Below are 19,153 nucleotides of genomic sequence, written 5' to 3' on the forward strand. Positions count from 1 at the left end.
GCTACTAAACAACCAATGGGTCAACAAATAAGTGAAGAGGACATTTAAAAAAATACATGGACACAAATAACAATGAAAATATAGTGGTCAAAAAACCTTTGAGACACAGTGAAAATAGTTCTAAGAGGGAAGTTTATAATGATACAGGCCTAAATCAAGATCAAGAAAAATCAAACGTTACACCTAAAGGAACTAAAAAATGTAAGAACAAACGAAGCCCAAAGCTAGTGGAAGGAAAACAAAAAAGAGTGGAAATACATAAAATAGAGATTAAAAGAACAATAGAAAGGATCGGTGAAACTAAACACTGGTTCTTTGAAAAAATAAAGTTAATAAACCTTAGTAAGACTCATCAATAAAAAAAGAGAACTCAAGTAAAAGCAGAAATGAAGGAGGAGAAATAATAACTGACATCCCATGAAATACAAAGGATTATAAGAGAATATAATGGAAAATATATGCCAACAAGTTAGACAACCTAGTAAAAAATGAATAAATTCCTAGACACACATAACCTTCTGATCTGAGTCAGGAAGAAGTAGACAGGCGCCTGGGTGGCTCAAGTGGTTAAGCGTCTGACTTTGGCTCAGGTCATGATTTCAGAGTTCGTGGGTTCGAGCCCCACGTTGGGCTCTGTGCCGACAGCTCAGAGCCTGGAGCCTGTTTCGGATTCTGTGTCTCCCTCTCTCTCTCTCTGACCCTCCCTGGCTCAAGCTCTGTCCCTCTTGCTCTCAAAAATAAATAAACATTAACAACAACAACAAAAAGAAATTTAAAAAAAGGAAGTAGAAAATCTGAACAAACCAATTACCAACCAGTAATGAAATTGAATCAGTAATAACAAAAACACCTAACAAACAAAAGTCCAGGGTCAGATAGCTTCATAGGTGAATTCTACCAAACTTTCAAAGAAGAACGAATACCTATTCTTCTGAAACTACTCCAAAAAAAAGGGAGAGAGAGGAAAACTTCCAAATTCATTCTATGAGACCAGCATTACCCTGATACCAAAATCAGACAAAGACACCACACGAAAAACTATAGGCCAGTATCTCTGATGAACACAGATGCAAAAATAACCAACAAAATATTAGCAAACCGAATCCAACAAGACATTAAAAGGATCATTCACCATGATCAAGTAGGATTTATTCCAAGATGCAAGGTGGTTCATATTCATAACTCAATTAAGGTGATACATAACTTTAACAAGAGGAAGAATAGAACTGTACGATCCTCTCAAAAGATGCAGTTAAAGCATCTGGCAAAATACAACATCTTTCACCGTAAAAACTCTCAACAACATAGGCATAGTAGGAACATACCTTATAAAGTTCATAAATGAACACTCCCCAGCTAACATCATCCTCAATGGTGAAAAACTGACAGCTTTTCTTCTAGGATCAGGAACAAGATAAGGGTGTTCACTCTCACCACTTTTATTCAGCATAGTGTTGGGAAGTCCGAGCTGTAGCAACCAGACAAGAAAAATAAATAAATAAATAAGAGGCATCCAAATTCTAAGAAAAGAGTAAAACTGTCACTATTTGCAGATGACATGACACGGTATATAGAAAACCAGAAAGACTGCCAAAAAAAAAACCGATTAGAACTCATAAGTGAATTCACTAATCTTCCAGGACACAAAATTAACATACAGATATTTGTTGTGTCTCTATACGCTAATAATGAAGAAGCAGAAAGATAAATTAAGGAATCAATCTTTTTCACAATTGCACTAAATATAGGAATAAACTTAACCAAGGAGGTGAAAGACCTTTACTCTGAAAACTGTAAGGCATTGATGAAAGAAACTGAGGACAACACAAATGGAAAGATATACCATGCTTGTACATTGGAAGAATATTATTAAAATATTATTAAAATGTCCCAGAGCAATCTACAGATTTATTGCAGCCCCTACCAAAACACCTATAGCATTTTCCACAGAACTAGAACATACAATCCTAAAATTTGTATGGGACCACAAAGGACCCTGAATAGCCAAAGCAATCTTGAGAGAGAACTAAGCTAGCGGTTTCACAATCCCAGATTCCAAAATATACTACAAAGCTATAATAACCAAAATAGTATGGCAATGGCACAAAAATAAACATACAGATCAATGGAACAGGATACACAGCCCAGAAATAAACCCATGCTTATATGGTCAATTAATTTATGACAAAGGAGCTGAGAATATAAAACAGGGAAAAGACAGTTGGGGAAACTGGACAGCCACATTCAAAATAACGAAATGACCACGTTCTTTTTTTTTTTTTTAATTTTTTTAACGTTTATTTTTTTTTTTATTTTTTTTATTTTTTTTTTTTTTAAATTTTTTTTTTTCAACGTTTATTTATTTTTGGGACAGAGAGAGACAGAGCATGAACGGGGGAGGGGCAGAGAGAGAGGGAGACACAGAATCGGAAGCAGGTTCCAGGCTCTGAGCCATCAGCCCAGAGCCTGACGCGGGGCTTGAACTCACGGACCGCGAGATCGTGACCTGGCTGAAGTCGGACACTTAACCGACTGCGCCACCCAGGCGCCCCTAACGTTTATTTATTTTTGAGACAGAGAGAGACAGAGCATGAACGGGGGAGGGTCAGAGAGAGGGAGACACAGAATCTGAAACAGGCTCCAGGCTCTGAGCTGTCAGCACAGAGCCCGACGCGGGGCTCGAACTCACGGACCATGAGATCATGACCTGAGCCGAAGTCGGCCACTTAACCAACTGAGCCACCCAGGGGCCCCCGAAATGACCACGTTCTTAAACCACACATAAAAATAAGCTCCAAGTGAATTACAGACTTATTTGTGAGATGTGAAACCATGATACTCCTAGAAGAAAACATAGGTAGTAAGCTCTTAGACATAAGTGTTAGCAATGTATTTATGGATATGTCTCCTCAGGCAAAGGAAACAAAAGCAAGAATAAACTACTGAGACTACAGCAAAATAAAAAGCACGGCAAAGGAAGCTATCAACAAAACAAAAAGGCAACCTACTGAATGGGAGAAGATATTTGCAAATGATAGATACTAATAACAGGTTAACATCCAGAATATATAAAGAACTTATACAACTCAACAGCAAAAAACTAAATAATCTGATTTTAAAATGGACAGAAGACCTAATAGACATTTTTCCAAAGAAGACATACAGATGGCCAACAGTCATATAAAAAGATGGTCAGCATCACTCATCATCAGGGAAATGGAAATCAAAACCACAATGAGATACCACCTTACATGTGTCAGAATAGCTAGAATCAAAGACAAAAAATAATATGCTGACAAGGATGTGGAGAAAAGGGAACCTCAGGCATTCTCAGTGGGAATGTTAATTTGTGCAAACATTGTGCAGTACAGTATAGAGGGTCCTCAAAAAAAATAAAAATAGAATTATCATATGATCCCATAATTCCACTACTATTTATTCAAAGAAAATGAAAACATTAATTTGAAAAGATGTATGCACTATTTTTATTGCAGCATTACTTATAATAGCAATGTGATACACACACACACACACACACACACACACACACACTGGAATTTTTTTTTTAAGTTTACTTATTTTGAGAAAGAGAGACAGAGAGAGAGCTTGCATGTGCACCTAAGTGGGGGAAAGGTAGAGAGAGAGGGAGAGAATCCTAAGCAGCACAGAGCCCAATGTGGGGCTCGATCACAAACTGTGAGATCATGACCTGACCCGAAATCAAGAGTCAGGTGCTTAAGTGACTGAGCCACCCAGGTGCCACACACACTAGAATATTACTTGGACATAAAAAAAAGTGAAATCTTGCCATTCGTGACAACATGGATGGACCTTGAGATATTATTATATGCTAAGTGAAATAAGTCAAAGACAAACACTACATAATTCCACTTATATGTGGAATCTAAAAACAAAACAAAAAAATAAACAGTTTAAATACAGAGAACAAACTGGTGGTTGCTGACAGGAGGTGGATGGGGGGTGTTGATCAAAATAGATGGAGATTAAGAGGCACAAACTTCCAGATATAAAATAAATAAGGATATGAAACAGTAGTTGTGGGCAATGGTGACTGTTGTATACATTGATAGAATTGTCAAATCAGTATCTTCTGTACCTGAAACTAATATAACACTGTATGTCAATTATGCTCCAATGATAAATTAAAAAAAAAAAAAAGAATAAAAAACAGGTTCTTACAAAATAGAGTTTGCCTTAGTTCCCTCTCACAGGTATTTCCCAAGACAAAAGAAAACATATGTCCCCACAAAGACTCTACATGAGTGTTCACAGCATCTTCATTCATAACGATCCCAAACTGGAAACAACCGAACGTCCATCAACTGGTGAATGGATAAACAAACTGTGGTAAAGCCATACAATGGAACACTAGTTATTAAAAGAGGAATGAGCTACTGATAAGAGCGACAAGATGAATCTCAAAAGCATTATGCTAAATGAAAGAAGCTAAACCAAGGAAGGCCACATATAGAATCATTCCATTTACGTGACATTCTAGCAAAGGCAGAACTGTAGTGATTGAAAGATCAGTGGTTTCCAGGGGCTCAAGGTGAAATGAGTGGATTGACTCCAGATGCATAATCTGGGGATGACAGAAATACTATCTAGCTTGAATGTGAAATTGACATGAATGTATACATTTGTCGAAACTCAAACTGAATACTCAAAATGGGTAGATGTAAATTATAGCTCAAGAAATCTGATTTTTTTTTCTTAAATATATAGTAGATCCTCTGAATGATGTGGGTTTTTTTTTTAATACTTGAGGGTACAAGCCCCTAGTCTATTAGGCTTATATATAGATTTTTTTTAATGTTTATTTATCTTGAGAAAGAGCGTGTGCACAAGTGTGTGAGGGGGCAGAGAGAGAGTCCCAAGCAGGCTCTGCACTCTCAGCACAGAGCCCCACATTGGGCTCGCTCTCATGAACCTCAAGATCACGACCTGAGCTGAAATCAAGAGTCGGACGCTTAACCGACTGAGCCACCCAGGCTTTTAAAGGTATAGTGTGATGGGGCACCTGGATGGCTCAGTCGGTTGAGCGTCCGACTCTTGATTTCAGCTCAGGTCGTGATGCCAGGGTACTGGGATCAAGCCCTGTGTCCAGCTTCGTGCTGAGCATGGAACCTATTTGGAATTCTCTCTCTCTCTCTCTCTCTCTGTCCCTCTACCCCACTTGCACACATGCTCTCTCTAAAATACAAACTAATAAAGACCCAGAATGACCAGTGTGACGAGGGCTCGTAGCAAAGGATGCTTCTGGGAACACACAGTAATTCAGACGTGAAGGATATGGGAAGCCCAGCAGTTACCTCCACTCCTCTACTCCTCCCCCTGTGGAAGATGAAAGACAGATTTTTGCTCTTCTAGCTCCTTGAGCTAAGGGTGCCCCGTGACCTAGTTTCATTTCAAGGATGCCTGAGGTGACTAACGCTGGGACTTCTGGTTGGGCTTTTGCTTTTCAGATAAAAGGAAAACTTGTTACACTGCCCTTATTCCTTTTAGATTATTTATTAATTTTTTTTAACATTTATTCATTTTTGAGAGACAGAGACAGAGCATGAGTGGGGGAGGGGCAGAGACAGAGGGCAACACAGAATCCGAAGCAGACTCCAGACTCCGAGCTGTCAGCACAGAGCCCGACGTGGGGCTCGAACTCACTGACCAACTCCCTGACCCCAAGATCATGACCTGACTCGAAGCTGGACGCTTAACAGACTGAGCCACCCAAGTGCCCCTTTCCTTTTTTAAATGGAAAAAGAGCTCTGACATGAACACCCGAAGAATGCTTCAAGAAGAAAATCCAAAGATTTTTTTTTTTGCACCTAAATGTATTTATTTACGTGTGACTGTGAGATTACTGCAGTTTCTTCAAATACAAGGAATAATTTCTACATTTTCATGACCGTTGTTTTGAGTCTGATGTCTTATTTCTCTTTAGGCTTCCTTATTTACTTGAGGTAGACAGATTCTGTGCCAAGAACACACAAGTCATTCCAGTCAGAGTAAACGATCTCTTGACAGTAACTGATGGAGTCGGGGTGAAGGGCTACCGCTCAGGAAAGCGGAGAACTTTATACTCCGTAAGTGAGATCAGGTGATAGTCTAGGAAAATTTGGTTTTTCATAAAAACTTCCATCTAAAGTATCTTCTGGGATTCCCAATTTCTCCTCTGATATATCTGCATAGTCGTATCCTCGTTTCCGTGCTTGCTCAAATGGGAAACCTAGAGAGAAATGACAAATGTTTAGAAAGGTGTCACAGGTAAGGTGTAGACTCATTCAATATGCTACTCGCTATATGCCACGTAAGGTCCTTTTCCCATCCCTTCCTACCCTGCTTCAAGCAGGCGCTTTTCTATCCTACTACTTAACTGAAACCATACGTGTCTCAAGTTTCTCAGTTCATCCTACTTTTCACTACCATAGTGGTCCATGGTCTACAAAAGGTTCTGCAGGACCTGGATTTGAGGTCTGATCCACTACTAAGTAGCTGTGTAATTTGGGGCAAGTTACTTAGCCTCTCAATGTCCTCATCTGTAAAACGGGGATAATAATAGCACATACGTACCTCATAATCATGAGAATTAAGTGCGATGGTGCATGTAAAAAAACTAGCGTTTAGTTAGTCTGACATTTAGCTAGTGCTCCATGATTATTAGCTCACGGTTCCAGAGAAAAGGTTCCAAACCTTCTCGTGATTTGATTTCCTCGTGCTTCTTGGAGCAATGACACACATTCTCTCCTCTTCTCCCATGCCACCAACCACCACGCGTCATCTTCCACTGACTTCGCTCATAGTGCAAATCTCCACCACTCGATTCTATGCCCCTTCCAATGACCATGCTATCACTTTCCTTCTCTTCACAGTAATCTCTTTTAACTCAGTATTTATATTCTCTGCTTCGGTTTTTATACTTGTCATTCCTTCATATTCTTTCCTCTGCCATTGAGGACCTACTACTTGCTACACATTGGGGATTTAGTATCAAAGAGACAAATCCCTGCAGTCAAGTCAGGGTAGTTACCTACAGCTGTTCTCTAGAAGGCCATCAACTCCATGAAAGCCCTCGAGCGGAAACCACCGCAGAGCATTTCTGAGGAACAGGCGAGAGGCTGGTGATGCAGGTTTGGGAGTGAGGGGGGGCCAGCAGGGCGTAAGAGTGGAAGGGTGGCCAGAGGCCGAGCCAGAAGGCCATGATGACGTCAGGGTTTTATTCCAAATGCAGTGGAAAATTAGGAGAAGCTGCAGAAGGTCCTCGTCGTTAAAGAGCGTGGTTTCTGAAGCTAGCCTGCCTCAGTTCAAATCCCAGCCATCCCAGGAACTGACTGGGTGACCCTGAGCAAGTAACTTGGTATCTCTTTGCTCATCTGTAACAGGAACCTCGTCTCACTGAGTTGTTCTGAAAATTAAACGAGCTAATCTTATAAAGCGCTTTCAGACAGCACTTCACGCGGTAATTGAAAGAGAAGATTTTGTTAAACAAATGCTTTCACTGTACTGATTTAAATCTGTAAAAGATCATTACCTATTGTGAGGGGAGCACCCTGGCTGCTTACCAGTTTGGAGGCTGTTGGGAGAAGCCTGAAGGGGATGAAGGACGCTTGGGCCGTGGGGGCGGCTCTGGCTCGGAAATGAGTGGGTAGGTTAAGGCGAATGACAGCGGACGCTTAGGGAGTACGTGTTACATGCGAGGCGCCATTCTAAGCTCTTCACATGTATTATCTCTTATTACCTCACAACGACCTAAGAGCTGCCACTGGTATTCTCATTTTAGAGAGGGGGAAACGGAGCTGGTAACTTCCCCAGGATCACGCAGCCAGTAAGTACACTGTCGGGCCAGGAACCAAAGCCAGGCAGCCTGAATCAACACCCCACCCGCGTAACCTCTCCGCTGTACTGCCTCTCACTGGCGATCGCAGGACAGAACCCGGACCCCCAGAATGTACAACAACCGCAATTAGGCATCAGCTACGTTAGGACTAGTGATATTTCTAGGACATGAGACTAGGCCTCCTCAACACGCTATCCGCGGCAGCACAATGGCGGCATAGAGCCTCAAGAACACTCCTAACATTTTGAGGCGTTTATTTCGCCAAATGAAGCTTGCTCATTAAAAATAATTATGGAAACCATGAGAGAAGCAACTTTTTAAGGGGAGGATTCATTTCTTTCAACCATTTTTCCAACCTAAATAAAACAAAATTTTCTTCTATTCCCAAATAACAATCTTACACATAAAGGTACAAATGACTTGGCAAATTCATTGGTGTCTCTGCACAGTGTAGGGTGCTGAAATGCTAGGTGCTTCGAAGCATGTCCGTGTGTGGAATGTATCGTTTTCTTCATAAGAATTTCCCATAAAGTATTACTAAAAATCACCTACTTTTTAAAAAATTTACATTCAAGTTAGTTAACATCCAGTGTAGTCTTGGCTTCAGGAGCAGAAACTGGTGATTCACCTCTTACATATGACACACGGTGCTCATCCCGAAAAGTGCCCTCCTCGACGTCCGTCACCCATCTGGCCCATCCCCCAGCCACCTCCCCTCCAGCAACCCTCAAAATCACCTACTTTTGAAGTTAGCTGAAGAGTTGCTTGTAGCAATTTCCTTCCAGTTGGCAATATACCTAAGCACATTATATGGGCATTCATTAAACTGAATCAACGTATTAATAATCAACTGATCCATTAGTACGTGTTAGACTACTTGTAAAATTCCACTTTCTCTATGAAATCTTGAACTGATGCCGACTAATTCACAGGTGCAAATGTCTAATTCTCATGACTTTTCCATGGCCAACTAACTCTCATGTATCTAAAGTAACCCCTAGAACAAGGAATTGGAGGAGGAATAAAAATGGTGCCTACCATCTACCATATTCGTGCCCTCTGAGCTCCGTCCAGCACACCCCTCTTCTCATTTTATCCTGTTTCCTTCTTGCAAGACCATGTCCTCAGTTGAGGGCATACTAAGATCTTAACTTCTAAATTAAAAGTACAAACAGAAAATTCTCTGGGAGGGAAAAAGTCAGGGGAAAACAACAACAACAACAACCCAACAAACTTTCTCCTTGGCTCTGGATTGCCAGACTTACGGTTTTCAGCATGTCAATGGAAATGAAAAGTGTGTGCTTTATGATCTTACTGGGACAACAATGCTACCTTTGTCGTGCCCAGTAAATATGAGCAATGACACTTAAATCAAGCACAACTTCAGGGCTGCCACATCTGTTCCCTAAACAGGTAGACAAGGCAGCCCAGGAAGAGGTAGAACAGGAAGGGATAAGGCTACCTGATGAGCTACAAAGAGGAGGTAAAGATGCCTTTCAAGAGGCAGGTTTCCTGAGACTTACCCTATTTCATCTTAGGCTCTGCACCCCCCTTTCCCAAGCCTCCTTGAAATCACGTAAGGAGGTGGTTGCACCCAAGAAATCAAGTAAGGAGTTGGTACCAAAAGGTGCTGAAAAGGGACCTCGTAGAGCAAAAATGAGAATTCTGAATCATATAATTCAGAAAACTCTGTGATTTTTCAAGTATTTATATATTCCATGTGAATTTTTAGTTTTGCTGTTTCTGAAGTTTTGTTGTTGTTGGTATAGGAAGGTACATATTATCCAAGAGTATTTAATTAAAACAAAGTATCGTGTCTAACTTGTCTCCTTCCTGTTACTGGTACCTTTACTCCAAGAACTTTATAGCCTTAAATGGGTGCTCCTGGGTTACTGTCACATGAAAAAGGTGCAACAAAACAGAAGGCAGTGGAAACTCCCTCCAGGATGTCTTGGTAGACAATTCAATCTGGCTTGACCTTAAATTCAGGCAAATTCAGGGTGCTTGGGGGGCTCAGTCAGCTGAGCGTGCATTTCTTGGTTTTGGCTCAGGTCATGATCTCAGTTTCGTGAGGTCAAGCCCTGTGTCTGGCTCTGTGCTGGTTGGTGGTGCAGAGCCCGCTTGGGATTCATTCATTCATTCATATTCTCTCTCTCCCTCTCTCTCTCTCTACCCCCCCCCACCCCCCACCCCCCACCCCCCCGCTCTTGCTGTCTCTGTTTCTTTCAAAATAAATAAATAAACTTTAAAAAAACTTTAGGCCAATTCTGCCCTCAGCGGTTGCTCGGATAGGAGTGCTATCAGGTGTTGGTCAATCATCCTCCTTCCTTGGGTTCATATACTGAAAGTTCTCATTCCACTTTCAAGGAACCAAGATAAAGGACCTTCAATCAATTTATTCTATGACCTAACACTCTGGGGCACAAACATATCTCATCTTTAAGCTGATCAATAACCCTGTTCTACCTGCGATTAGGACATGAATTTATTTAATTGATAAAAATTGATAAAAATATTTTTCTCATCATGAACATACCAGCTGTAACTGATAAGAAATCTAAGTTTTACAAACAGAAGCAACAATCTAATGAGAGCATTACCATGCTGTGTATATCATAGAGCTCATCTGTCTTTCCCATGAAGATATTTTTGGAACTTTTTTTTACAGAATAAAGTGTATATGGAATCTATGCTGAATCCCTCAGAAGTCTACACTTAACATCTTAATGGCCCAGGAAAAGTCCCTGGCTAGAAAGGCCACATAACTACACGTCTTAGATATCAAAGGAGCAGCTCCAGACATGGAGACTACCCATAACACACATGGGCAAAGAGCTCTCACCAACAGGATTCACAGAATATCAGGAGACAAAGCTAGTCCAGCAGCTGACCACGTAACAGGTTATGTCAAAATTCACTTGCAGTTTTGAAAAATAGGAAGACCCTGGAAGAGGAACATCCATCTTGATAGAGAAGATGACCCTGAAGTCCAGCAGGATAAACGCTGGCAACAGTCACCGTGGCCATCCTGTGGGTGAGTTGGTGACGCTAACACAAGGACTGTTTTACATTCTAAGTGCCTGCAGCAACATATCTGTGGATACCACAGAAGGACAACAGTACTCATCAGTGTACTTGAGTCCAGGAGTTAGGTTGACTCTGCCTATTCTTTAAAGTACATAATAACAATATTGTACTCAGTTGGTACTGTTATAATGTGCATCATAAGATGCACATGACGGTTCCCAGTGGAGGGTCCATCTGTCATACCAGGGGCTGGCACACAAGCCTTTTGGGAAGAGACTGGCTTGTACCATTCAACATCAATGTTCAACACATTTATGTCATTCTAATGCTTTATTGAAAACCGTCCACAGATTTCAGTGGCTACAAATTTTCCTAAAGGGAAATGTCAGACTCTGAAATTCTCAACAAACAAGGTGTCATTAAGACAACTACGAACATCTAAATGACTACAAAGATCTAACAAAGAGAAGACTGTGAAGACCATGAATATGCTGTGGAAAAGGTACTTACACCTGACATCTGCCATTAGTAGCAGAAGGTCTTTGCAAGTTTGGTCTTGCCTGAGATAATCAGTAGCTTGAGCTCAGTAATGTTAATGAAATATTCCCAAATTATCACGCTGGATTCCTGGGAAACTTTTGTTGTCCAGGGCTCAATACGAAAAGTTAGAATACTGTAGCACAGCACTAAAGAAAGCCATCAAACTATACAAAAGAAAGCAAGAGAACAAGAAAGGAACAGAAAAGAACTACAAAAACGAGCAGAAAAAAATTAACAAAATGGCAATAAGTGTTTACCTATGAACAAGTACTTTAAATGAAAACTGACTAAACATTCCAATCAAAAGACAAAGGGCGAGGAAATGGATTAACACACAAGACCTATATGCTGCCTGTAAGAAATCACTTCAAACTAAAGACACATATAGACTGAAAGTGAAGGCATGGAATAATGCAAATGGAAGCAGAAAAAAAGCCAGGGTAGCAATATTTATATCAGATAAGATAGACTTTAAAACAAAGAAACAAGGGACAAAGAATGGCATTACACAATGATGAAGGGATCAATCCAACAAGATGATATAACCATTGTAAATATCTCTGCACCCAACACAGAGGCACCTAGCAAATGTTAACAGATATGAAGGGAGAAACAGACAATTATATAATAATACTAGGGGATTTTAACACCACACCTATGTCAATGGACAGACTGCCCACACGGAAAATCAATAAGAAAACAGTGGCTCTGAACGACATATTAGACCAGATGAAGCTAACAGATGTCTAGAGAAAATTCCATCCAAATGCAGAATATGTATTCTTTTCAAGTGCAGGCACAAAGGACATTCTCCAAGATAGATCAAATGTTAGACCACAAAGCCAGGCCAGAAAACAAGTGTCAATAAATTTACAAAGACTGAAATCACATCAAGCATCTTTTCTGACCACAACAGTATGAAACTAGAAATCAGTTAAAAAAAGAAAAAAACTGAAAAAAAAAATCACAAACATATGGAAGCTAAACAACATACTACTAAATAGCCAATGGGTCAACCAAGAAATCAGAGAGGAAATGAGAAATACACAGAAACAAATGAAAATGAAAGCACAGCAGTCCAAAATCAGTGGGATGCAGCAAAGGCCGTTCTAAGAGGCAAGTTTATAGTAATGCAGGCCTAACTCAAGAGACAAGAAAAACCTCAAACAAACAAGCTAGCTTACACCTACGGAACCAAAAGAAAAAAAAAAAAAAAGAACAAACTAGGCCCAAAGCTAGTAGGAGGAAAAAATACTAAAGATTAGAGAGGAAATAAATAACATAGACACTAAAAGAAAAATAGAAAGGATCAATGGAACCAAGAGGTAGTTCTCTGAAAAGATCAAAACTGATAAACCTTTAGACTCATCAAGAAAAAAAGAGAATAAAATCAGAAATGAAGGAGAAATTACAGCAGATGCCCAAAATACAAAAGATTATAAGAGAATGTTATGTAAAATTATATGCCAACAAATTGGACAATCTGGAAGAAATGGATACATTCCTAGAAACATACAATGTTCTAAAAGTGAATGAGGAAGAAATAGTAAAATTTGAACATGTCAATTACTAGTAATGAAAATGAATCAGTAATCAAAAACCTCTCAACAAACAAAAGTCCATGACTATACGCCTTCATACATGAATTCTACCAAACATTTAAAATTTTTTTAATGCTTATTTATTTTTGGAGAGAGAGAGAGACAGAGTGAGAGCAGGGTAGGGGCAGAGACAGAGGGAGACACAGAATTTGAAGCAGGCTTCAGGCTCTGAGCTGTCAGCACAGAGCCAGACACAGGGCTTGAACCCACAAACCTGAGATCATGACCTGAGCTGAAGTTGCATGCTTAACCGACTGAGCCACCCAGGTGCCCCTACCAAACATTTTAAGAAAAGTTAATACCTATTCTTCTCAAATGTTCCAAAAAATACAAGAGAAAGGAAAACTTCCAAATTCATTCTGTGAGGCCAGTATCACCCTGATACCAGAACCAGTCAGACATGACAGAAACACAAAACCAAACGAAACTATGGGCTAATTGACCTGATAACATAGATGCAAAAATCCTCAACAAAATATTAACAAAGCGAATTCAATAATACACTGAAAGATTAATTCACCACAAGCAAGTGGGATTTAGTCTAGGGATGCAAAAGGGGCTCAGGAGCTGCAAATCAATATGATACATCATGTTAACAAGAAGAAGAAGAAAAAACATATGATCCTCTCAATAGATGGGAAAAAAACCATCTGACAAAATACAACATCATTCATGATTAAAAAAAAACAAAACAACTCTCAAACAAGTGGGTTTAGAGGGAATATACCTCAATATAATAAAGGCTACATAGGAAAAACCCATAGCTCACAACGGCGAAAAACTGAGAGCCTTTCTTCCAAAATCAGGGACAAGGCAAGAACGTCTACTCACCACTTGTATTGAACATAGTACTGGAAGTCCTAGCCACAACAACAAAACAAGAAATAAAAGGCATCTAAATTGGTAAGGAAGAAGTCAAACTGTCACTAATGCAGTTGACATGATACTATATATAGAAAACCTGAAGGACGCCACCAAAAAGCTATTAGAACTCATAAATGAGTTTAACAAAGTTGCAGAATGCAAAATTAATATAATACAGAAATCTGTTGCATTTCTAAGCACTAATAATGAAGTAGCAGAAAGAAAAATTAAGAAAACAATTCCATGTACAACTGCACCAAAAAGAATAAAATACCTAGGAAAAAACTTAACCAAGGTGGTGAAAGACCCATACTCTGAAAACGGTAAGACACAGATGAAAGCAAATGAACACAACACAAAGAGAAAGATATACTGTGCTCGCACTTTAGAAGATTAATGTTGCTAAAATGTTCATACTACCCAAAGCAATACACAGATTTAATTGCAATCCCTATCAAAATACCAAGAGCATTACTCACAGAACAAACCATATAATCCTACAAGTCATATGGAAACACAAAAGACCCCAAATGGCCAAAGCAATCTTGAGAAAGAACAAAGCTGGAGGTATCACAATCCGAGATCTCAAAATACACTACACAAAGCTATAGTAATTAAAACAGTTTGGTACTGGCACAAAAACAGACATGTAAATCAGTGGAATAGGATACAGAGCCAGAAATAAATCCATGCTTATATGATCAAGTAGTCTATGACAAAGGAGGCAAGAATATACAATATTCTCTTCAATAAATAGCGCTGGTTAAACTGGACAGCTACATGCAAAAGAACGAAGCTGGACTACTTTCTCAAACCACACAGAAAAATAAACTCAAAATGATTACAGACCTAAATGTGAGGCCTAAAACCATAAATCTCCTAGGAAAAAAAAATGTAGGCAGTTATTTCTCAATATTGGCCTCACAAACATTTTTCTAGCTATGTCTCCTCAGGCAAAGAACACAAAAAACCAAAAATAAACTACTGGGATTACACCAAAATAAAAAGTTTTTACAAAGCGAAGTAAACTGTAAACAAAATGAAAAGGCAACCTACTGAATGGGAGATATTTACAGATGAAATATTCAATAGGGGGTTAATATCCAAAACATATAAAGAGATGGGCAGAAGACACACGCATAAACATTTTTTTTCAAAGAAGACATACAGATGGCCAACAAATTTATGAAGATGCTCAACATCACTAATCATCAGGCAAATGCAAATTAAACCCACAATGAGATATCACCCTCTACTTGTCAAAGTGCCTAGAATCAAAAAGACAAGAAACAGTAACCATTGGTGAGGATGTGGAGAAAAGGAAACCCTCATGCACTGTTGATGGGAATGTAAATTGGTGCACTACAGTGGAAAATATTACAGATGTTCCTAAAAATTAAAAATAGAAATACCATTTGATCCAGTAATTTCACTACTGGGTATTTACCAAAAGAAAAAAAAATACGGATTTGTAAAGATATATATGTTTACTGCAACATTATTTACAGTAGCCACAAAATGGAAGCAACCCAAGGGTCCACTGATGGATGAATGGATATTTAGTGGAATATTACTCAGCCATAAAGAAAGAATGAGATCTTGACATGTGAAAATATGGAGGAACCTAGAAGGTATAGTGCTAGGTGAAATAAGTTACATGGAGAAAGACAAGTACCATAAGATTTCACTTTGTGTGGTATCTAAGAAAAAAAATGAATAAACAAAAAATAGAACTAGTGGTTGTCAAAGGGGAGGTGGGTGGAGGGATGGGTGAAATAGATAAAGGGGATCATGAGGTACACACTTCGAGTTACAAAATAAGTAAGTCACAGATGTGAAAAGTACAGCACCGGGAATACAGTTAATAATGTTGTAGTAAAGCTGTATGGTGACAGATGGGGAGTGTACTTCATGCGGTGAGCACCGAGCTATCTATAGAATTGCTGAATCACTATGTTATAGACCTAAAACTCATATAACATTGTAAGTTGACTACACTTCAATTAAAAAAAAGAACACCTAGGGGTGAGTGGGTGGCCCAGTCGGTGAGGCTTCCGACTGGCTCACGTCACGATCTCGTGGTTTGCAAGCTTGAGCCCGGCATCAGGCTGTCTGTAGTTAGAGCAGAGCCTGCTTTGGATCCTGCGTCCCTCTCTCCCTCTGCACCTCCCCCCTCTCACACTCTCTTTCTCTCTCAAAAGTAAACATAAAAAAAAAAAAAGAACACCTAAGTCTAATTTTCTTTTTCTACTTTTACATCATCTTTTTAAACATTCTTCCTTCATTTCTTCTTTTTTCTAGACAAACGATACTCTTTTTTTAAGTAAATGTTACATTTGTGGGTCCAAGATTCAACACGGGAGTGGGAAACAGAAAAATATATGAGGCCTGCCCTGCTCCCCAACAAAAGCAGCATGTATTTACTCATCAAAGTTCAGCGTGTTTGTCCAGTTGAGCACTTCATCCACCTCCCATTCCATCACCGAATCTATTCCACCGATTTCGACAGCTCTCATTAGCCCCTTCGTTGCTGTGTGGATTAAACCTAGAGTTTTAGCATTTGTTGACCTGGCCTCTAGGCTTCCTGTATAGTACCTAAACAGGGGAAGGGAAGGGAGATATAAACCTTGTCAGACAGGTGATTACTAGTAGATGCAGTTAACATATGTGTTGTTATTGCAAAACTATTTACATATTTAAACCAAGTTTTCACCCTATTTAACTCAAATACATTCAGACCAGGTTCTGTGTGATGGGATGTTTGGGAAAAAATGAAACAAAACAACTTAGCCAACCGCACTAAACGGTGAGGCCTCATTTCAAAACCCACCCCTCAGTACATTGGGCTGTTATGATATAATGAAAAAGCAAGTTATTAAATCACTGGATCATAGGATTATAGAGTCAAAGGATCTTGGGAACCAAATAACTAGTCCTCTTGTCTTATAGGAGAGAAATTAAGTCCTGGAAGAGTTGACTGACTTTTATAAGGTCACATGGCTAATGGCAGCTAAGAAGAGTAAAGGGGAGGGGAGCAAGAAGGAGAAAGGGAGGGAGAGGCAAAGGGAAGACAAGATGGTAACATCTTTTTTTGTGTCAGGTACTTTTCATACATCATCGTGTTTGATTCACTTTAAAAAGACAAAGCCGTTTGTGACAGCTATTTTTATTTCCATTTTATGGATGAGGAAGTCAAAAGCTGGAGAAGTTAAATTCTTCAAGATCATGTGCATAGTAAATAGATGCCAGAGCCAGTGTCTGAATTTGACTCCAAGTCCAGACTTCTTGGGCAGCACTGTTCTGTCTTACGGTAGCCTGAGCACATGAATGAATGCATCCACACAACGTGAACTGAGTGCGTAGAGACAAGTTAGCATTCCTCACAAAGAATATTAGAAAGGTGCATTTTTCTTTTGGTTTTTCATTTTAAGATCTACATTTGTATTCCATTTTTTTTTTAATTTTTTTTTCAACGTTTATTTATTTTTGGGACAGAGAGAGACAGAGCATGAATGGGGGAGGGGCAGAGAGAGAGAGGGAGACACAGAATCCGAAACAGGCTCCAGGCTCCGAGCCATCAGCCCAGAGCCTGACGCGGGGCTCGAACTCACGGACCGCGAGATCGTGACCTGGCTGAAGTCGGACGCTTAACCGACTGCGCCACCCAGGCGCCCCTGTATTCCATTTTTAAAGTTAACTTACTCTCTGGCACAAAAACAGACACACAGACCAATGGAATAGAATAGAAACCCCAGAACTAGACCCACAAACATATGGCCAACTCATCTTTGACAAAGCAGGAAAGAACATCCAATGGAAAAAAGACAGCCTCTTTAACAAATGGTGCTGGGAGAACTGGACAGCAACATGCAGAAGGTTGAAACTAGACCACTTTCTCACACCATTTACAAAAATAAACTCAAAATGGATAAAGGACCTAAATGTGAGACAGGAAACCATCAGAACCTTAGAGGAGAAAGCAGGAAAAGACCTCTCTGACCTCAGCCGTAGCAATCTCTTACTCGACACATCCCCAAAGGCAAGGGAATTAAAAGCAAAAGTGAATTACTGGGACCTTATGAAGATAAAAAGCTTCTGCACAGCAAAGGAAACAACCAACAAAACTAAAAGACAACCAACGGAATGGGAAAAGATATTTGCAAATGACATATCGGACAAAGGGCTAGTATCTAAAATCTATAAAGAGCTCACCAAACTCCACACCCGAAAAACAAATAACCCAGTGAAGAAATGGGCAGAAAACATGAATAGACACTTCTCTAAAGAAGACATCCAGATGGCCAACAGGCACATGAAAAGATGTTCAGCGTCGCTCCTTATCAGGGAAATACAAATCAAAACCACACTCAGGTATCACCTCACGCCAGTCAGAGTGGCCAAAATGAACAAATCAGGAGACTATAGATGCTGGAGAGGATGTGGAGAAACGGGAACCCTCTTGCACTGTTGGTGGGAATGCAAATTGGTGCAGCCGCTCTGGAAAGCAGTGTGGAGGTTCCTCAGAAAATTAAAAATAGACCTACCCTATGACCCAGCAATAGCACTGCTAGGAATCTACCCAAGGGATACAGGAGTACTGATGCATAGGGGCACTTGTACCCCAATGTTCATAGCAGCACTCTCAACAATAGCCAAATTATGGAAAGAGCCTAAATGTCCATCAACTGATGAATGGATAAAGAAATTGTGGTTTATATACACAATGGAATACTACGTGGCAATGAGAAAAAATGAAATATGGCCTTTTGTAGCAACGTGGATGGAACTGGAGAGTGTGATGCTAAGTGAAATAAGCCATACAGAGAAAGACAGATACCATATGGTTTCACTCTTATGTGGATCCTGAGAAACTCAACAGGAACCCATGGGGGAGGGGAAGGGAGAAAAAAAAAAAAAGACGTTAGAGTGGGAGAGAGCCAAAGCATAAGAGACTGTTAAAAACTGAGAACAAACTGAGGGTTGATGGGGGGTGGGAGGGAGGGGCGGGTGGGTGATGGGTATTGAGGAGGGCACCTTTTGGGATGAGCACTGGGTGTTGTATGGAAACCAATTTGTCAATAAACTTCATAAAAAAAAAAAAAAAAGTTAACTTACTCTCAAATTGTTTTCACTTATTAAGTCAACATTGATTAGGAGGTGGCATGGTGGGAGTGCAGAGCTAGGTAGGACTCCGATATCCAACTATCTGGCTTTGAGTCTTCCTTCTGTGATTTACTAGCTCTATGACTTTTGCCAAATAACCTAG

The 19,153-nt window shown here is 39.8% G+C and overlaps 1 protein-coding gene across 1 annotated transcript in view; it reads right to left on the reverse strand.

The window, feature by feature from the left end:
* Window positions 1-5,848: 5,848 nt before the first annotated feature.
* CUNH11orf65 (chromosome unknown C11orf65 homolog) overlaps window positions 5,849-19,153 on the reverse strand; it is a 61,539-nt gene continuing 48,234 nt past the window's right edge. The window contains exons 7-9 of the mRNA XM_047072432.1: window positions 16,312-16,482; window positions 8,597-8,652; window positions 5,849-6,247 (exon numbers count right to left, since the gene is read on the reverse strand). Of these exons, the coding sequence (XP_046928388.1) occupies window positions 6,096-6,247; window positions 8,597-8,652; window positions 16,312-16,482 (379 nt within the window). The 3' untranslated portion in view covers window positions 5,849-6,095. The remainder of the gene's footprint in view (window positions 6,248-8,596; window positions 8,653-16,311; window positions 16,483-19,153) is intronic.

This window comes from Lynx rufus, unplaced genomic scaffold, assembly GCF_022079265.1.
Source record: "Lynx rufus isolate CCGP_SWC_20201006 ecotype Redwood Valley unplaced genomic scaffold, mLynRuf1.p SCAF_9, whole genome shotgun sequence".
In the NCBI taxonomy this organism is placed as follows: Eukaryota; Metazoa; Chordata; class Mammalia; order Carnivora; family Felidae; genus Lynx; species Lynx rufus.